Source organism: Melozone crissalis, unplaced genomic scaffold, assembly GCF_028551555.1.
Source record: "Melozone crissalis strain CALT ecotype California unplaced genomic scaffold, PUWL_Pcris_2 ptg000014l_1, whole genome shotgun sequence".
Classification (NCBI taxonomy): domain Eukaryota; kingdom Metazoa; phylum Chordata; class Aves; order Passeriformes; family Passerellidae; genus Melozone; species Melozone crissalis.
The window spans coordinates 18,926,694-18,948,640 of NW_026535792.1; the positions used below are offsets into that span (position 1 = coordinate 18,926,694).

Below are 21,947 nucleotides of genomic sequence, written 5' to 3' on the forward strand. Positions count from 1 at the left end.
AATGGCCTCAGGCTGCACCAGGTGAGGTTCAGCTTGGACAACAGGCAGAATTTCCTCACAGAAAGGGGGATCAGGCATTGGAAGGAGCTGCCCATGGAGTCCCCACCCTGGATGCAGCACTTTGAGCTGTGCTCCAGCTGCCAGGGCCGTGTTAGTTGGTGAGACTTCCACTCCTGCCTTCAAGAATGGGCTTGGAGCTGTGTTGAGCTGTTGGAGTTCCTAATTCCTGTTCACAAGGGGGTATCTGGGCTACAGAACACAGTGCCATTTCTGGCTACCAAGTGTTTAACACTCAAAAACAACAGGACAGTTTGACAGCTTGCCACATTGTGCTATCTGGGTGGACTTGACTCTGGAAATAATACTTTTATTGCACAGTAAACTAATTCTACACATTCTCTCTGTCCAATAAAAATGGATGAGATAATATCTAAAAAACAGAAATAATTTTACTTACATTGCTCTAGATTCATTCTTTTCTAGTTCTTAATCCACAGCTCTGATAAAAGCCTGCTTCTGGTATAAATCTGCATTCTGGAGGTAGCTTCAAGGTTTGGGTTTTGTTGGTTTTTTAAGCAAGTAAGGGAAGTGGCATGTGAAAACAAAAAGCAATGGTGACACAATTTTTCTTTAAAAAGTAATACTGAATAGTTTTGGCAGACTGGAACCGTAAGAATAACAAGCAACATATTTGTGTGGTCAAATCAAGATGTGAAATTTTTCAAAAGTTTAACATTCAAGGTAGGTAATTTGTACTTAGTGTAAAAAAGAAAAGGCTATTTTTTTATCTTGGTCAAGTGTTTCACTAGTTGGTAAAAATAACCTGCTAAGATAATGATCATTTACACAGGTACTACAGAAAGTTATCTTTGACTGTTACATTCTCATTTTCTGTAAGTTAGGAACTTCCCTGAGACATGAATTCCAGTTAGACATAAGTTTAGCACCACTAGCAGAGGTTAATTAAGTGAATTATTTATGCTGTTTCTTCCCATATCTTAGTGAACTTGAAGTCCAGTTCCACCCTTTGTTTTGCAGCACAGTGAATCCAGTCCCTCAGCTCTCAGCCCTCACTCTGTGCCTGTTTCTCTCTGTCGAACTCCCTGGCGATCTTTAAGGCGGTGCTGTTGAGTGAAACCGATTGCATATTGCAGATGATGGTGACAACGACCCCTCTGGGGGGTGCCACTGGCCAGGCACCCACAGCCTGGGGGTCCAGCTCTTCAGGCAGGATGAGGAGGACGCTGCTGGCCCCCACAGCACCCCCAGTGTGAGATGCATAGTGTCTCTGCTGTCTGCAGCAGCCACACTGTTGGTTTTTCTCCACCACGGCCCAAGCCATGGCGTATTTACCATCCCTGTCCCACGACACTTCTGTTTTTGGCACTGGAGTCCACATCATGGCAACTGTGCTTGGCTTGAGGTACCCTGGGAGGAGTTTGCTGTTGTTGTTTTGAAATTGTCCAGCTTGGTAGCTGTATAACAAGGCATTTCCAAATTTCAGGAGGTCACCTACTGATGACAGGAAGCCACCACCAGCCCACTTGTAAGAGTTGTCCACATATGGTGCATTTACCAGCCGTCCCTTTTTGTTGTAAATGTAACACCTGAAATGCAAGAAAATTCAATTTGTCATTCTCACATACTATGCGCAATGATTTTAAGCTGCCCTACCTTAAAAGAGCAAACTGAGCATGTATCATTGTCATGAACATTTAGAGGGTTTTCAAAACACATTTTAAAAATATATTTATTGCAGAAAAATCAACAAGTAATTCAGACAGAAAAGCAAAAATTAAGGTGACTTCTTAGGTTAGAAGCTGAACTTCAATAAAAGTACTAATACTGCTTAATCTTAGGATATACTAAGAATAAAGACAATATGCAAATAAGAGATGTGACAGAGATAAATAGATCAGGCAGCACAGATTTTTCCTAAATGCCTGTACTAGAAATGTTTAAAAGAACAAGGAATTCTACAACTGAGGCTTAGGTGACTGCTCCCAGACAGTAGTTTTCACTCATGGCTGATTTCCCCCCACTGCCCCATTATGGTTGCTGTACTCTAGAACAAAGCAAGGAGCATTAAAATCTTGCATAACACAAATGTAGAAACTGCCAAGCAGAGCTGCAGAATTATCAGCAACAATGCAACAGAAGTGCAGAACAAATTGTGCTTTTGAAAGGAACAGTCCAATCATGACTTGGGTAATTTCATACAACATATGAAATTTGTTGAATAAATATATAACCCAAGGAATTTCAGCCTTTGGTCTTTTAACCAATTAAGGTCTATGGAGAGTTTATAAAAAAGAAGAGCCCTACCTAGATCTCACTTGTATTGGAAAGCTTTCTAGCAAACTTCTGAATAACTTATAACACTGGAAGTCAGAGGTTGAAACAAAGGAAGAATGATGAATGGTCCAGGATGCAGGACTACCATCAACCCTGACAGTGATTTAGTATCCTGTTGTCCCCATAATGAGTTTTTTGATCACAAAAAAAACCCTGTTACAAAGACATTGACTTATATCTCTAAAAGATCTAGAACATGGATTTTTTAGCATTTTCCTGTTAGATAAATATAGTATAACCAAACCATTAAACAAACCTTAACCCCTCAATACATTCTATTTTGAGGCATCAAGCCCCAATTTGTTGAAGCAAATCCATCAGCATCTCAGTTTTGCTTAACAGTAAGTACCTATAAAAAGACTCCCACAAGAGCATCTCTCCCAACTCCTTGATCCCTCCCATATTTCAGTTTATAAAAGGATGAACATACACATGTTCTAAAAAACCTTGACTGTACAAGGGTGATAATTTATAAGAACATCACTGTCATCCAGAGAGCCTCTGAAATTTTGCAAGCAAACTGAACACCAGCACAAAGCATCTTGGAACAGAGCAGTAAAGCTGTGCACACACACTTGCAATATACACCTGTACTTATAAACCTCAGCTTCAACGTGTTCATCAGTCTTTGAGAGCATTTTAGAAGCCAAACTTTTAAAAAGTCTGAGTCTCATTTTCATGAGACTGTTACTAAAACCTACTTTGTCATTCAACAGAATTCTTGTCCCACACCAAAATTTAACAGGGGAGTCAATAATTAATTTCTGAGCCCAGACAGGAAATTCAATAAAATAAGACAAGAAACCCTAGCCTGATCCACTATATGGGAATGGATTATCCAGTTACAAAATTTATCTCAGCTTGTTGTTTTGTGGGTGTTGTTTGGGGTTTTTTTTTGTAGGACTGTGGAGGTGGGGTGTGTTGGTTATTTTTTTCCTATGTTAAATTAATTTTAAAATTAAATTGATGTTAAATAGAATTTTAATTCTGGTCAACATGCATACTGAAATTTGATTTATGAAAACATTGTATTGCTGTGAGACTATTACAATTCCATTGAACCCTTTAAATGCCAGTATATTAAGCAAACTAAGGTAATTATTTATTCCAACATAATTTCCTAGTTACTCCTTATTTAATCTGCATTTATGTGCTTACTTGTACCCAAGGTAAATGCAAACTTTGAAGTCACCCCTATTACTCCCCTCACCTCCCATATCCATACTTAGAACAAGAAATATTTATTTCTTATTCTGTAATTTTACATGCTAATTACAGAACCTATACCATGGCATTGGAAGCAGCTACATGAGTAATGCTGAGGAATTCCCTTGTAAATTGTAATGTAAATGTAAAAAGTAATGTTGAAGTAACATACAACACTTCATTTAAATCTCTGGGAAAAGAACAATCACACATTCTTAATACAGGTGTCTTAATTAAGATGGAAAGGGCAGCAGTTGTGGAAAAAGCAGAGTTCCACCCCTGTGTACCTTGCTCTGTTGTATATCATTGCTTCATTGTCATCTAGGACAGTTGACAGCATATCCAAGTCACGGAACATTTTCAGCATGTAATCTGTAAATTTCTGTCCTGAAGCTCTCTCCACAACAGCACTTAAGAGAGTGAAGCCATATGTTGAGTACAAGAACTGACTACCTTGAAGAAACACAGTGAGAAAGGGAAAAAACCCCAGGTTAATTGCATGATACTTAAATGGAATCATATGTGCAAATAAAACTGTATACAGCAATTAATAATCAACCATTGTTGATCCTGGGCCTAGGAAATTCTGTACTGCAGCAGACACACATCCTGCTAAGGAACAGCACTAAAATCTCCCAGAGATCTCTGTGTACACTCAGGTTTCATGCCAAGGTGTCAGTGCTGACATTAAACATCCTTTCCAGGAGATTTGCCATATCTGGTCTAACAAGGATGTCTGGATTTGGAAAGCTGACACAAGCCATAAAATCACTGTTTAAAAGATGCTCAGCTACTGTGACTTGTTTGTGTGTCCATCCCCTGGAGAAGGGAAAACAACAGCAATACTCACATTTTTCAAGGGCATTCATCACTTTAAGCACAGTGTTTCTAGTTCGAGAATATCCCAAAAGATTATATGAACACAAGCATGTGTATTATTTAAGACAACTGAATTTATTTACAAAACAATGTTTCATTTAAAAAAATCTCATTCTTGTGCTAATGCCTTCTATGAAACATTTACATATTGAGCAACTGCTGAAGTGCCTACAGCTGAGACACATCACTTATTTAAAGTGAGCTCTCCAAGATGGTGAGTGTTTAACTTTACCCTCTTTCTACCCCTCTCCCCCTTAAATGGATTATTTACTGTTTATCAGCAATGACATTTATTGCTGATATATATTTAAATGACATTATTTGCTGCTGATATATATTTAAATGGCATTATATTTATTGCTGATATATATTTAAATGACATTATTTACTGTTTATCAGCAATACATAGAATTTACCTTAACCTACCTCATTTAAAACTTACACCTGAAGCTCCTCAAAGTCCTCTCTAGACCTAATTTAAATAATCCAAACAATAAATTACTTGAGTAATTCTGTGAGTCTGTGGGGTGTTTTTAGATTTTTTTTTTTTTGGGGTCTGATTTAGTGTTTCAGTAAAATATTTTGCTTTTTATTTCCTATCTAGAAGGCCCAGAACATGACTACAGCAAGTTGGTATCTGCTTACAAAATACTTTGTAGATACAAATTTGTTACCAGAATTATCTTCTGCTTCACCATTTATAAATCCACTGACTGGAATGTTTCAGAGCACTTACTGCATTACTTACTGCTGTTGGGAGAAGTAGAGATTTATTATCTTATACATAAATACTACATGACCAGATGGTTTGTGCAGAACAGACCAAATACTTCTGTGATGAGCTTTTAATGGGGCATGTGAAGAAAAAATAAAAAGGGAGGGAAGCAGAACAAAGCAAAACACCCACACAAACACTCTTCACTGGACTCTACTACCATTATTACATGTAAAACTATCAAAACAAAACTCTCACCAGAACAGCATATTTTGGCCTACATTAATAGAAACTCACCTGGTTTAAAGAATAAGGGATCATTTTTAAATATCTTCAGTGACTCAATCACACTTTCAAATTTTTCCTTCAGATAATACTCTTCCTGTTCAAACTCCTTGTCGTTCCTGCCAGGCTTTGAATTCCGGCCCTTTGTCTCACTATCATGTTCCTTCTTCTGTTTGACACAATCAGTGTTTTCAGTCCCTTTACCTTCTTTTGCTTTTTGTTCTTTATCCTGATGGGATTTTGTTAGCTTAAGTGCTCTGTTTGCCTTTTCCTTTTCTTCTTTCACTTTTGCAATATCTTTCTCATAGTGACGGATCCCACTCAAGTGTGAAACTAACTGTCTCGTGGTAATGGTGACCTGGGTGGAGAGGATAATGTGAGCCCTCTTCATTAAAAGACAAACAATAAATCACTAAAAAAGTAACATTCACCATGACAAAGAACAGACAAAGGTGAAAGACATTTTAAATATCACATATTAAACAGAGTATTAAAAAAAAAAAAGGGTGTATGTGGACACACACTGATATAAAAGTAAAGATCCAATTATGCTTTTGTGAGCAGGAAATATCAGTACTTGTCTAAATGATTTTGAGTGTTTTATAGGAATAGGTCTAGATCAGGCATCTGCACACAGATACCTATGTAGTGACAGGAACAAAAATTTTTGAAAACTCTTACCAACAAACAATTACATACCTTTTCACCCTCGTAGACCTTTTCTGGAAATTCAGGGACATATTTCTGCACTGGAGCATCTAAATCCAGCTTCCCCTCTTCCCACAGTTTAGCAACAGCCATCATGGTGAGACACTTGCTGATGCTGGCGATGCGCATGACGGTCTCAGGCTTGCACAGCACGCGGTTCTCCACGTCAGCATAGCCCAAACCTGCCAGCAAATAAAACTCTGCTAAGTCCTTGGCACATGCTGAATTCATTACATGCAATGAGTTAGATTTACTGGCTCTTTAAAATATTTTTTCCCCAGCTAAACTGGGATACGAAGCATTGGACTGGCATAGGAAGCATATCCCAGCCCCTGCTTCAGTAACATTTCAGTCAGTAACATTTTACTGTAGCAGCACCAGGTAATCAGAGCCCTTTGGATTAGACAATGGCATCTCAAGTTGATGATGAAGACCACAACAAACATAATGATAAAGGAGATTAAAGATTAAGCCAAAATTTACACTACCGAGGTCAAATTTTCAGCATAAAAACCCCAAAGAGACCAAAATCTAGACTGTAAAATCACTGACCAACAGTCATAAACACTCATTTTACTGCTCTAAATTAATGGCTAAAGCAGTAAAGGGTCTTATTGTATCAATACAGAAACTGAGAGAGGAAATCACTCACAAATTCATTCCCATTACCTAAACTGTAAGGTTTCACAGAACCCAGGTGTTACTATGTTTCAACATCACTCAGTATAACTTCAATTAAAACACAGTTTAACAGTCTCTGTAACAGTGTTTTCCTATGTAACCAACCCACAAGTCTGGTAGCAAGAACTGGAATTAATAAAGCATTTTCAAGCTGCCAAACCAGCCTTCAGGTCGAGAGAGGTCTGAAGAAAGTGCAAGTGATGTTGCAGCATAAAAGCAAGAAAATGCAGCAATGACATATTTGCAGTTTTCTGTACAAGATAGGCCTCCAAGCAACACACCTCTGTCTATATAAAACTGTAGCCTAACAATGAGCTGCTCAGGAAATAAAACCACAAACCTTGACAAAGTACAAGAAATAAAACAGATGACATGCCATTTGCCCAAGATCCTTTCTCTTACATAGTTGCTACTCAAGTGCCTGGTGCTTGTTGATGCAGGTGATGTTCTTCCAGTGAAAACACCTCCCAAACCTCACACCATTCTCATCAGCAAGAGAGCAGGTTCAGTGCTGTGGTCACAGAATACCTGCAACTCACACCTGTCCCTGCTTTGCCCCCATGGAGAAGGGAGGAGGAGACCCAAACAACCCAGAACTGAGTGTTTTGACACTCATGAAAATGTTTCTGAGAACAGATAGACATTTTGATTGGTTTTTTAAAAACATCAAATGTCTACATGATATGAGAAGTACTAACACACTCTACTTACACCCTGTGTAACCAGAAAAAACAATTGCAATTTCTGAAAGGATAGCACCTGTTAAATGCCAGTGCCTTCCCAGTGAAGCCACACCTCAGCCCACAAACAGGAGACAGGTCACCAAATGTGAGCCCTGATTCCTTTGACTGCTAAGGAAGTTCCTGTGGGGAGAACGGCTCTTTTCCTCCTACACCCAATGCTACCAGGCCACTGCACAGTTCTATGCCCAGAGTACATTCAAAGGTTATTCTGAAAAATTACTGGAAGAAAGATTCTCCAATCTAACTGTTGAGACATACTAGCATATTCAGGATGTTAACAAATAATCAATTCCTGGAAATGATTGAAGTTTACCAAGGAAGGTGCCATTTGATACCCCCTAAGCACCCATTTCTGGTGACTGTCCAGAGATGGGACATCAAGTAGACAAAATCCCAGCCTGATTAGCTTGTCTGAATTGTTCATTTTTTAGATGTGCATCAGTTCTTGACAGCATGCACAACTACCGCTCCTACATACTAACCTTCAGACCAGACTTCCTTTCCATCTACAGAAACTCCAACTAATATACCAGGGATTCCTGCTTCATCCTGAAAAAAACCAAAATGGACAGAAGACATTTAGAAGGATATTTAAGATAAAAACACCTCCTACCAAGCCTTGAACTGAAAAAGCTACAAAACCCCTACAAATAAACCTGCTTATTGTTGCCAAATTATAGTTGAAATTTTGTTATGTACCAGTTTGGTTGAACTGGTACAAACTGCTTTTGCAAAGCTGACATTTTAACTCAGCTATTGGGAAAAAAACATACCTAACAAGAATAGCAAGGTAATATTTTTGCTTTGATAATTCAATTAAATTATTGAACGGAACATGCAAGAGAAACAAAATATGACAGTGAATATGCAACCGGTAAACTGCATCACCCACTGGCAGGGAAGATTTCAAAAAAGCTTCAGCTGGATTTTTGAAGTAACTACAAGGTGCTTTTTAAACAGGATCACAGAATATCCTGAGTGGGAAGAGACCCACAAGGATCTCAGAGGCCAACCCCTGTCCCTGCACAGGGGAGCTCCAACAATCCCCCCCCAGAGCGGGGCTCAAACACTCCTGGAGCTCTGCCAGGCTTGAGCCGTGCCCACTTACCTGGGGACCTGTTCACTGCCTGGTCACCCTCGGAGTAAAAAACTTTTCCTAATTCCCACCTAAACTTCTCCTGACATAATTTCCTGGTATTCCCCAGTCACAGAAAGCAGAGACCAGTGCCCGCCCCTGCGCTCCCCCTCATGAGGAAGCTGCAGTGAGGTCTCTCCGCCAGGCTGAGCCAAGTGCCCTCGGTCACTCCTGCCTCTCTTCCCACAGCCTTTGAGCCCCCCCTTGTTCTCAGATACCCCACACTGTACCACACTTCCACACACCCCTGTGTGGAGCTGCCTGAGCTGCGCCAGCCCCGCCAGCCCCCAGCGGTCCCCCCGCTTCAGCACCTTGATCCTCCGCACCAGGTCCCTGCTCCTCTCCACGGCTGCGCCGAAGCCCCGCGGCGGCGGCGGCTTCTCCTCCCGCCCGTTCTCCGGCTCGCCTCCCGCCGGGGCCGCCCGAACCCCCAGCGCCAGCCCCAGCGCCAGCCCCCAGCCCCAGGGCCGCGGCCCGGCCCCGCCGCCCCCTCCGCGGGCCGGGGGGAGCCGCCCGGGAGCCGCCGCCCGCCGCAGGGCCCGCGCCAGGCCCGCCATGGCCGGGGCGGACATGGCAGCGCCGAGCCGCAGGCACCGCCTCGCCGGGCCGAGCCCCGAGCGCATCGAGCGCCGCCGCCTCACGGAGCGGCGCGGCCGCGGCGGCGAGAACGGGCTCCGCTCCGGCAGGGACGGGCTGCACTCCACGGGCTCGGCTCCGGCGGGGACGGGCTGCCCTCCACGGGCTCCGCTCCGGCGGGGCCTGCGGCGGCTGGAGCACGGCAGCGCGGCTCACCGCCTTCGCCACGGGCTGCACACGGGGCACTCAGGCCGCTTCCCCGGGGCTCGGCGCGACTGGCCGGCCACGGAGAGAAACGGAACCACAGGAACGATGAGGCTGGAAAAGACCTCTGAGCTCAGCGAGCCCAGCCCGTGACCGAACACCTCCTATCAACTGGACCGTGGCACCAAGTGCAGCGTCCAGCCTTTCCTTGGACACCCTCGGTCGGTGACTCCCAACACCTTCCTGCTCAGCCCAGTCCAATGCCAGTCTCTCACTGAAGAAAGACTTTCTAGTGTGAAAAATGTGTATTTTATGGTTGCTTTTCGCAAATATTAAACTGAATATTATATGTGTTGTGTTAGAAAGTAATGCTGTATTAATTCTCTTAAGTAATGTGTTAAATATAGTTTTAAGTTATAAAAAATATTGAAATAGAAACTATGCTATGTAGGATACTTTTTTTTTTGTAAAGAAAGGACTTGCAGCAAGATAGCAGCCACAGGACACCTGAATCTTTCAGAGAAAAAGAATTTATTGCTCTCTTATCAGAATAAACGAACTTCTTCCTGCCTCGAAGGCGCTGTTAGGATTCAGAGGAAGAAGTTGATGACGACCAGACAGAATCCTGTGTTTGAATGGAATTTATGCATCATGTATGAGGTGTATGAATATGCAACAGGCTGTTGCTTTTAAGGGTTAATCCTTTGTTAATGTGGGTCCTTTTTCGGGCTGTGCTGCCCAGAAAAAGGTACCCGGACATCCATAACTCTTTGTCTCTATTGTCTCATATTGTCCTAATTCAAATTGTCCAAATTATTATTACTCTAATTGTATTACTATTTTTATAACCATTTTATTACTATTAAACTTTTAAAATTTTAAAAACAAGTGTTTGGCGTTTTTCACCCTAGTGCCCATCCTAAACCTCCCCTGGCGTAGCTTAAGTCTGTGTCTTCTCATCCTGTCACTTGTGGTGTGGAAATAAAGTCAGACCCCAGCTGGCTGTACCCTCCTGGTGTAGGGAGTTCTAGAGGGCAATAAGGTCTCCCCAGAATCTCCTTTTCTCCAAGCTAAACACCCCCAGCTCCCTCACCTCACCAGATTTGTGCTCCAGACCTTTGCCCATCCCCATTGTCGCTCTTTGGACTCACTGCAGCACCTCAGTGTCCTCTTGTCTTGAAGGGCACAGAACTGAACACAGCACTTGAAAGGTGGCCTCACACCACCAAGTACAGGGACTTAGAGCTGGTTCCTTTTGTTAAGCAAAAGCCACCAGCTGTGTCCACAGGTGGTATTTGGCAAACTGAGCCAAACCCCTGTGAATCCTCCCCAAAAACTTATTTGAAAATAAAGGGTTTTGAAGCAGGCTCAGTACTACTCATTCCTCCTCCTGATGGAGGTGAGGTTGTAACTCCTACCAGCACCAACGTGGCTCTGACAAACTAACCTGCTATTAACCAACACTTTCATTGCTCTGATGCATAAGAAAAAGGTAGAGAAGGTAAAGAATACTTCAAGCCACAAAATAATTTCTTAATTTGGCACTCCCCAGCAAATGTTTGCAGGATCAAATGAAAAAAGCCTGCTCAAACATATGCCAGGTGAAGTACAGCAAGCTAGGCTAACACCCAGATAAAACCTCTTAACTGCAAGATGACCATATTTGAACTAGGTTTGTCAGAAATTATTTACAGCAGCTGAATCTTCCAGGACTGGCTGTAGTGTCAGGTGTCAGCCCAGAACAGTGTGGATGGTACAGCTGACACATGGAGAGTTCTAGAAGGACAGACTCCCCACTTCTGCTTACAAGGGTGGCTCACTTCTTTGGTTAGGAAATCCCTACTAACCCAGGGATTTCAATCTTCTTCATGTCTGATGATCTCAAAAATGGCAGGATTTGGCACAAAGTCAGGCCAAATAGCTTTCATGTGTGAAGTCAAATGCAGACCAGCTGCTACCCATTCCACTGCAGGCATTTATTGCTCATTAGTACTTTCTCAATAAAACTCCATCGCTTATCACAGCACAACTTCATACCCAACTGGTACAAGATGATGCATTTCCTTTCTTGTAACTCATTTTCACAGTGTTAAGCTGTCTCTGGAAGCATTTTGCAGCAGGATTCTCTACATTCCTACATTAACCTGCTCAGCATGAACACTCTTTGACATCACATTTTTGAATGGGCCAGAAACAGAGCTTGCCATTTTTGTCTGATTGCCTTAATGAAGAGCTTTGTGCTAAGGCCAGTAGTACAATTTGGTCAATTGTTATCTGGTTTATTTTCCTCTAAACTTCTGGGTTTGCTATCTTTGAATTGTACAATGTTTTGAGGATTTTCTACTCTTTTTCTACTGATAGCAATAGAAAATGAGGACAGCAAGCACTAGGCTTATACAATTCTAATTTAACAAAAAAGACAATGTTTTTCTTCCATTCTTGTCCATCAGTGACTCAGAAGTACAGGCACAGAGTCTCAGCTGTAATCCATCTTCTTTATGTAACACAACCAGAAAAGTCAATCTGGAGACCCCCCTAGCATGGTGGAAAAATCTCCACATGGTTGGTTTAGTACTAAACCAGCTGATTTTTCTCCTGCTCTGCTATACTTGCTGGATGTGCGTTGAGATACGCCTTATTGAGATGATAAAGAGTGGTGTGAGACAGTGGGTCTCTCAGCAAGGCAGGGCTGTGCTCACTCTCCTCCACTTGGGCCCAGTCCTGGAGTGTCACCACCAAGAATCCCTTAAGGTTTTAGAGCCTCTAAGATGTGGAGGGATAGAATGTAAGAAAATAGTGCAGAAGGTAGTCTCACCCTTCAGGAGGTGCAGCTGTAACAATCACCACAGATTAGGAACAGAGAGGTGGGCAGCAGCTTTTGTGCTGTTCTGCAGGGCTGTAGCCCACCAGCAAAAGGTACAATATGCTCACACTGCTGCTGGTGGTCACCAGTTTGTGGAAACATCAGGCATTTGCAAATTGTGAGGCTTCATTGACATTTCCTAAAACATAGCTCTTGGGGCAAAAAAAGAAATCAGGAATTTTGGAAACAACATCATCACTTCTATCACTTGCATTTCTGTAAATGCTTGTGTGGATTCTGATGTCTCAGCAATAATAACAGATGTTATTATGGCTGTTCCTGCTTGTAGGTCTGGACTTTGATCACATTATTTCTTGCTATGATGATCTCATTTGCTTTTCTAGCTCACTGACAAACTGTGCAGTGACACTCCCCTAAATGTAACCCTTCCATTGAAAAAATGGGTAAAGTTTTCAACAAATAACATGTAAGGTATGAAAGATAGAAAACAAGTGATCAGTATCAGTATTTCCCTGATAAAAGGCTGGGCATGCCTGCAATCATGAGCCCATCTCTGCTCTATCACATTATTAAATGCCATTTGTAACTGCCCCAGACCCAGGCTGAAGCTTGTAGGGTGAATGTGTAGGAAGGGCTCTTAAAAATGAAGACAGTAGTAGTGTAAGGAAGCTCCTTTGTTTTGTTTTTTGGATTTATTGTGGAACAATGAAATGGTCCAATGGATCCCCATTATTCCAACTGAATCCCCATTATTCCAGCTGGATTCCAATAATTAAAGATTAACTTCTGTAAAGATTTCTGGATCTAAAAGTGTTGCGTCGAATGGAATATAATTATAAGAGAAGAGCTAAAGTTGTCAAAAAGGATTGTAATTTATATTTGTACTAGATAAAATGAAGAAAAATAGGAAAACAGCAATTAAAAATACTATCTGTGTGTACATAGATATGTGGAAAATTTATGTTGATGGAAAATGCAAGGAGTGAAGGGATAACAATTACCTTGATCAAACCTGATGATTCTACTCTCAGCACAGGAAGGAAATAAAAGACCCAAATAATTTCTGAATTAGAAAAGAAGATAAATAAAGAGAATATTAGCTGTAGAGAGAAATCAAGTTCTGCCTTCCCTCTCTTTTCAGAAGTAATTTCATTTATTTGAGAACGAAGGGACAGAAGTTTTATTTCCCTCTGGCTTGAAGCATTTGCACAGTAGATGGCAGTAAAAACCCTCAGCCATTTAACCGGCTGCCAGCAAAGGGAGTGGTTCCACCGCTGTGGGAACTTCCTTGGTTGTCCCAGAGTTCCTGATCTCAGTTATTACAGTCTCCTCACCCTCATACATTTTTTTGCTTGGTTTTTGTCAGTATAGCAGTCCTCAGAGTATTATTATTTGTCAAGTAAGGTAAGAGCAGCCTGCTCTCAGTGTATGCACACTGCAGTAACAGAACCAACCTGCACCTGTAACATTCTGTGCCAGGACAGTCAGAGCCAGCACAAACCCAGGCCTGATCCCTCTAAAGGTACAGAAATAGGGGCATACTCACAGCTCGAGTTTAACACTTAAATCTTCCCCAGGTTGTTTGGGGTGGTTTGGGTCTTTTCCACAAGCTCAGCTGGGAAACATTAGTCAGGAAAAAATCTTTAAGATATCTTCCAAGAGAACCAAGAGAAAGAGCAGGATTAAAAGCAGTGGTCTTCAGACAGTGAGATCAACACATTTATCATCAGCTCTGCTTAATTTGCTTCATTTTCCTGTGTACTCAGCATGTACCATCTGGGCATTATATATTTTTAATGAAATAGAATATGCAAGTTTTATAGTGCCACACTGTTGCTGCCTTAGTTTCAGAAACTGCATGTAGTCTGACACAGTTCCTAAAAAAACAGGATGGGAGTTTGGAAAATATTTTGCATGTTAAAAAAAGGAATGCTGAAAAGACCGTGCTGTGGTTACAGATCAGCCAAAGTGCACACACACTTATTTTTCTTCTTTGCAAAAACATTGGTTTTAAAATTCTAGTTTTGCAGTGGTGATTTTCTCATAGTTTTAATTCAGGGTCTACTTGAAACTTTTTTGGACCCAGAGGAAAAATAATTTTCACCAGCTGAAAGTATGTAGTGAAGGAACATTTGTGAAATACATCAGTGTAAAAAAAGAGAAAACCACCACACATATATTCTCCCTCCAAAGAAAAGAAAACATGCAGATTTTTTTTTTCTGTTTTTCCTGAAGTTATTATCCAGGTAACAATCCCTTCTGGTAGAAAACAGCACAGAGAGCACTGGACAATTTTGTGCCTGAGAATGTACTCACATTTATCATTAAAATTCAGTTGCTGTGTGTAACCATTTTACCTTCTCCAGCTTTTCTCCCACTTACTGAGCAGAGGTACAAGACAGCATGGAAAATGATGGTGAGCATCACCACCCAGAGTGCCAGAAGCTCCACACAGCATCAGAGAGTTTCACTTTCCAGTTGTGTATTTTCAGACTCAAGCATGTTTCTGAACAAAGTAAGAGCCATGGAAGGTGTAAAACACCTGAAAGATTAAACATATTAACAAGGTATTGTGAGGCTCATATGCCCAAAGATAGAATTACATGTGCAGGCACTTGGGAAAGCTTTCTGGTTTGCTCTAGAAAGAGCTCCTCTGTAGCCATGATATTTTATGGAAAATCCTTTCCTTAGGATTTTTCCTCCTGAGAAGCTGGGAGGCCTCAGGAACAAAATGCAAACATTGATTATCTGCTGCTGTGGAATGCAACAGGTGCATCTGTGATTGGTCTCGTGTGGTTGTTTCTAATTAATGGCCAATCACAGAGAGCTGGCTCAGACTCTCTGAGCCACGAGCCTTTGTTATAATTTCTTTTTCCATTCTTAGCTAGCCTTCTGATGAAATCCTTTCTTCTATTCTTTTAGTATAGTTTAATATAATACATATCATAAAATAATAAATCAGCCTTCTGAAACATGGAGTCAGATCCTCATCTCTTCCCTCATCCTCAGGCCCCTGTGAACACCATCACACTCCTCACAGGGAGGTGATAACCACCTCTCTCCACCCTTTCTCCCCAAAATACAAAGCTTAATGAAATGAGCATGGCCCAGAGTCAAAGATGTGGCTGTGGCAGGACGGATGTGAGCACTCTGACAGCCTGACACTGGTGAGAGAAGTGGGCCAGGCACTGCATCCAGCCATCCTGAGGTGCCAGCACCAAGTGCCACCCCCACAGCAGGTGTCTATAAGTCAGGAAGAAAGACAACAGGCACATTTGCTTGGACAGATACAGCAGCAGGAGGAAAAATGTGGTTCCAGATTTACTGTGTGAATCTTCAGGCATGCCCTGTCTGAAGAATGCAGTCCTGATTTGCATTTACTGTACTTATCTGTTCTTCTAGACAGAAGACTCTGGATCCTGCTCAGTACCTTGTCCAGCAGTTTTTCCAAGCCATTCAACATTATTTGAAGCCCCAGCAGGTATTTTTACTGATATCTGCTGCCACAAGCAAAAGGTTCTGTGCAGTTTATGCCAAATACTCACCCAGCTATAAATGCAGGCTGGTTGCCAGCCCATTTCCCACACATTTGCAGCTCTGACCACCCATTCTCGTGTGCTATCACCTACCTGTGCTGCAACACACCTTCATTCTGCTTTGCAGACATGTTCTGTGCCACCAAAATTGCTCTTCGTGGGAAAGTACAGATAGCTTGAGAAACTGCACAGGCCAGTAAAAAACAGGAAAAGGACTCTTATCAAATTAGTAACGTCTCGGGTATTTGGGTGGAGGCATTTGGCACTGGGCTTGTATATTCTTATGGGACTGAGTCCATGAATACTACAAACTCCATTCCTTTGCTTCATATTTTTCTTCCCAAACTTAGATGTATTTCAAAAGAGCCCCTCTAAAGATGTCTGATTACTATATGCTACACAAATTGCTAAGCAGGCATTTTACTTTATTCCGTTTCCATACAGGATAAACCAATTTAATGACATTTGCACAGGTTTATACTGGAATAGGATATTTGCAAAAACTAAAGGAGGCATTTCTTTTGTACCTTTGCAAGCAGGGCTGTGGGAAACAACTAAGAAAATTTTAAAAACTTTGCTACTGAGGGAAGACAACTCCCTGGGATGAGTAACTTCTCTAATATGCCCTAATTGTAAGACAGTTCATGTCTCTTGTGACTTGGAGTAACTCATCAACTGCTTGAATTGGAAATACTGCCATTTATTTTTTTTACCTTGAACACAACTAGGACAATTTCCTTGTTTTAGATGCTACTTGTACTTTCTGGTGTATAGCAAGGTCCATCACACACTTAACTTATAGTTATGCCTCAGTGTGATGAACATGACTCAGTAGAACAGATTGACTACCTGCACACTCATCTCAGTGTCTGCCACCCAGCTTGGGTTCTTTTCATCCTTTCATCACCAATAGCAGCAATCTGCAGTGTGAAGACAAGCAAGATAAGGACACATCCATCAGAGGAGATCAAGGCATGCTGGTGCTGGAAGGAGGCTGTGCTCTACTTAGTGGATGATGACATTTTTTCCAAGTGCTGTAATGAAAGCTAACAAGTTCCTACTCGACTTGGTGCCTGGCAAATTTAACCAACAGGTGTGGGTAAAAAACATTTTTTATGTTGGCTGTTGTGTTCTTCTAAATTCTCAGCCAGGGAAATAAAATAGAACCAAAGCTAAATCCCCATGTTGTCTGAGAAATACATGTATAACTGATAAGTGGCACACCTGAGGTTAGAGAGCAATGTCTTCATTATTGATTCACAGGCAAAACAGACCTGGGCAAAAGAGGAACTGGGAAAACAGATATTAGGGCTTTCTGGGTTTAAAGTAGCTTGAAAAGGGATTTCTGCCATCTCACACCTTTAATACAGTATGCAGATGTTCTATTTAGATTTTAAAAAAAAATTCTCAGCATCTCTGAATACAATTTTTTCTCTAAAATTGAAATATAACATTGCACTGCTCACTGTGGGCAGCTGTTTGGTTTTTAAACCTACATACCAAATATCACAGCAGCTAAAGATCCAGCAGCTTTGACACGAGAGAGAACTTTTCATTGTGCAATGGCGATTAAAGCTCAATTCTGCAACACTGAGACTTTGCTCTAATGGAACTGTTTGTTTGACCAAGGCTTAGTCAAACAGGCAGGCCTGAGCTGTGTGTGCTCCATATGTGTGTATGGCCAGAGCTGTGTATGAACCTGGGTGGTTTGGGAAAATGATCTTTAAAACAACTGAGCTGAAATGGCACAAATCCCTACACAATCTGCACCCAATTTAAACTTGGATTTTATAATTTTTCTTTAATTAAATCCAAATTGTTAGTAGCTTGTGATTCACAAATATAATGGATCTAGAGCAAACCCTTGCTATCAGTCCTTTTGCCAGCTGCAGTGTTCCTACTGAAGGAGATGCAGAGGGAGGAGGCAATAACTTAAATTGCTCAAAATGACAGTAATGTCTGCATCTCCTGCACACAGCCTCATAAGCTCATGTGCTTTTCATTCCAATTTATGACAGCAAGTCTCAGCACTGAGCACCTCCCATTGACTAACAGCCAGTTGGGTGGTGAGCTGAGCTGTCCCTTGTATCCACAATCCTTCCCAGCAGTTGTTAATTTCCTGGAAATGCCTTGCTCTCAGATACAGCAGCATGTGAATGCAATGAAAGCACACACACATGTGCTGCACGTTTGCTACCTGCTGACAAGCAGCAAAAAAGGGTGGGTTAACTTTTTTTTTTAATGTTGTAATTTCCTGGTTCAGATAATTGATAATGAAGTCCTAGCACAGAGAAATTTTACCCAGATTCTGCCAGTGTGGCAAGAACCACCGAAAGGATTTTTACAGAAAAATTTCCTGCATACTTTAAACCCAGACAAGGTTGACAAAGAATTCCTGTTACCTAGACCTTAGCAAACATCTTCCCCTGTGGCAAAGGAATGTGGTGACTGCACAGACGTGTGGAGGCTGCAGGAGCAGGACAAAACAAACACAGCAGCATTTAGAGGGGAGGATTCATCCCTCTGTAGATCATGTTTGTGTTCTCCATACCCTCCCAACTGGCCCTTAGGCCCCATGTGCAGTTCTATCATCTTGTTTCCCTTCCTATTTTCTCACCTAATTCATGTTCCAGATTTTTTTTTTTTTTCTGGAAAGCCTGCAGCAATTACATCACCCTTTTATCCTATTTCATGGTCTACATGTGTACAATAAAAAATAAGGAAGTAGCACTGCAATCCAGATTAAGTAGAAAGAAGTCTGGCAGGCTCTTCCTTGCTGGCTGCAAAAAACCATAATCCTGAAAGCAGAGGAAAGATTCTGAAGCATTTTCCCAGGCTATTTCTCCAAGTAATATTCTTGTCAAGAAAAACATAATAACCTACCCATTGGGCCTGCAAAGAAATGCTCTATTTTTAAACTGGAAACTCACACAGATCTCCATGTTAATATCAATACCAATGTGTCCCAAGTGAAAATAACTTACCAGACCTTTGCAGTTGCTCCACCCTGATTATTCTTTCACCAGAGCTGCATAATTTTTTCCTCAGTGGCACAGCCAGCTATCACTAGGTGCAGCACTTGGCAGGTTTCAGCCAAGGAAACACTGTTTGCCATGAGCTTTGGCTGTGACAGACCGCATAGATTCTTGACATTTGTCTTTGTGTCTCAGGGCAAGAATGAAAACTACATCTAAGAAAGGAACAATCCCAAGAAGCAGATCGTAGTCAGGCCCTGGGATAGAAGGCATTCAAAACACTCTGCTGGATCATGGCCTCAAACATACCAACCTTTTATGAGCATGATCCATAAATCTTGCTGTGAGGAATAGAGAAATGTTCACAACCCTGCATGTCAGTGTGTTATGACATGTGCTTTTGGCAGCTGCAGCTGGGTCTGCAGGACTTGGGGGTTTGTGTGTCTTTGCTTTATTTTTTTAATTAAAAAAATCTGTTTAGTCTCTATCCAGCTTTCCTTAAACCAGCAAAGATAGAAGAAGCCAGTGCTGTGGTGTCCTTAAGGCCCACAATACTCAAATCCAAAATACTGTAGAGTGTGCTTTTATTCTGGTCCATTATGAGTCAGGAAATAACAAATGGAAAGGAGTGATGGGGGTTTATGTGTCTGTAAGATTTCTATCTGCTTCTGTTTCCCATTGTTTCCATCGGGACTATCTGCACTGCTCACTAAGCTGCTGCCATTGAGGGGCATCCTGCATTTATGTAATTCTCAGCTGCAGCATATGAATTGGCAAGGCTCTGACTTACAGAAAACTAGATGGGTTTGCAACTGAAGCCAAGGAGATGATGCAAACTTGTAGAGATTCTCTGTACCTTGGGAAGAACACAACACACACTGAAGACAGTAAGTTATACAGCTTCCCTCCATTAAATAGCTATTGCTGTGTGCATTTTCAAAAAAATCCTCCATGAAGATAAAAGGCATTATCCTTGGTTCCTCCACTTTGGCCTTTTTGCTGCAATTCCCACTTAATCTTTCACTGATGTTCCTGGTTTATTATTAAAAGAAGCCCACCCAGAGGAACACTTGAAGGAAAAAGTACTCTCTTTTTCTATGTGCTGAGGAATGTATTAAGTATTCCCTTCCTCAATTTTAAAATTTAGTTGGCTAATCACTTTTTCTTTTTCTGACACTGAAGAACATTCTAGCAGTCAGTGACAGCCCAGTGTAATAGATATTCCTGTGATATTAACAGTGTAGTGAAGTTTGACAACCCAGATTTTGAGTAGCATTTAGTACACAAAATACTTACAGACCCAGAGCTGAGGCAGTGCTCTACGGGTGCAGCTACTGCTTTAGCCTTGCTTCCTAACCAAAGTTCCTGTTCTTTCTTATCTCTCACCCATTCAATAGCTCTGGAGTGAACTGATTGACCACACAGAACTCTAAAAGATAAAATACATTTCTGCAAGCTTTGTGAACATAAGGAACCATTAAGATAGAACAGGCCTCTGAGGGTCATGATGGAAGGAAAGCACACCCTGCAGCAGGGCCTTGTACATTATTTGGTATTCTGGTACCAAATATCCCAAGAGAGAGCAGGAGACAACAAAAATGTCTCCATATCTGGAAAATAATTAATTCCAAGTTTGCAGCCAGCCATGAGACAGGAATCTGCAAGAAGGCAGGTTTTGCCGGTTCTGGTGCTCTCAGAACTACTCATTTCAGTGAGAGAGGTCAGCTCAAAAACCAAACCAGACAATTACAGAGCATGGCTGCACAATTAGGATACATTTCAGACTGCCAAATATGTTTCTGCATTAAAAGAAAGGGTGAGTAACTCTCCAAACCAGGACATACATCTTGAGGAATGCTGAACGATGCAGGGTTCTGTGAGTTAACAAATTTTTACTTAAAATACCAAAGTAGCTGAAAAATTGCTAGAATGGGGTTAAATCAAGGCTCAGCTTGTTTTTACAAGCCAGTGCTTTGTAGCTTCACCAACTTTTGTCTGATTAGACACCCCATGAGGGGCAGTAGCTTATGAGATATGGTAAAAACAATTTTCCTGCTCCAGCAAATATGCTTTTATTTTTATTTATATGTCTGTTGCTAGTCAGCAAAAAGCCACTTGGTGAGATTCATCATTATCATGTTCACTGCTCCATTCAGCTCTCCTTGAAACTGGAAAGCTTTTACTTACCCATTATGAAGCTTTATGGATTCATCTGCAACAGTGCACTTTGGGGAAGTCTACTCTGCCAACAGATTTTTTTCAGATTAATTCTTATCTCCTTGCCTCACATGCTTGCCCTATTAATGGTGACATGACACCAGTAAGAGACATGAAAACCACAACCTTCTCATATCCTTACACACAGGGAGAGCTGAACTCAGATTCCCCCAACCACAAGGCAGTTTGTGGTCTCCTGAAAAGCAATATAAGCAGCAAACAAAGGGTGTGACCTCACTCAGAGCCATTGTTTAGGACCCAAGCACATCCCAAGGGCCCGTAGCAGCAGTGCATGGGGCTGGCAGCACACCCAGCTGGGTCAGACTCACAGCACAGTGCCAAGAGCTCCTCTGCTCCACTCCTGCACAGCCTCTGACTCTCTGGGTGGCCCTGGGCCCCACAAACAATTCCCAGCACAGGCTTTGCTATGGGAAACCCTCCTGACTCCAGCAGCACCAGGGGAAGCCACACAGGGATGGGGATTTGAACTCTCAGAGCTCAACTACCTCACACCTCATCCTTGTGCTAAGCAAGGAAGGAGTAAGAGATTAGAGTGACTTACCTCAGCACTTTGTGGTTGGAATTTTATCTGTCAGTCTCCAGTACAAGCTAAGGCCTTGTAACATGTATTTTGCTTCCCAAAAACACAAGAGAAACATGAAGCCAGGGATTTCACCCTTTCTACTTAGGATGACTTTGCAGCAGTCAATAAATCACACAAAAACTTGTAATGTTACCAAGTTCCTCCCTTTAAAGCATAATAAAAAAACCCTCCAGGCTCATACCAGTACATCTTCCCTCTCTGACTCCCACTTAACCTGAAATTATTGTGTATTACTTTACCCCCTCACCAGCTTACACCAGGGGCTGATAAAGCCATCTGTTTTCAGTGGCTTGCTAAGGGCCCA

At 41.7% G+C, this 21,947-nt stretch overlaps 1 protein-coding gene across 1 annotated transcript; it reads right to left on the reverse strand.

Moving 5' to 3' along the window:
• Positions 1 to 100: 100 nt before the first annotated feature.
• Positions 101 to 9,264, reverse strand: LACTB (lactamase beta). The gene is made up of 6 exons (XM_054272720.1): positions 9,019 to 9,264; positions 8,055 to 8,121; positions 6,140 to 6,330; positions 5,453 to 5,798; positions 3,849 to 4,014; positions 101 to 1,607 (listed from the first exon to the last, which is right to left on the reverse strand). The coding sequence occupies exons 1-6, from the start codon at positions 9,262 to 9,264 to the stop codon at positions 1,064 to 1,066; spliced, it is 1,560 nt and encodes a 519-aa protein (XP_054128695.1). The 3' UTR covers positions 101 to 1,063.
• Between the last annotated feature and the right edge of the window lie 12,683 nt (positions 9,265 to 21,947).

Bases quoted from the DNA above. Each gene is read 5' to 3' on its own strand.
- LACTB (XM_054272720.1), bottom strand. From the start codon at position 9,264: ATGGCGGGCCTGGCGCGGGCCCTGCGGCGGGCGGCGGCTCCCGGGCGG. The intron at 8,122-9,018 runs GTGCTGAAGCGG...GGTTTTTTTCAG, and splicing joins ACCTGGTGCGGAGGATCAAG to GATGAAGCAGGAATCCCTGG. The intron at 5,799-6,139 runs GTATGTAATTGT...CTCTCCACCCAG, and splicing joins AGGTCTACGAGGGTGAAAAG to GTCACCATTACCACGAGACA.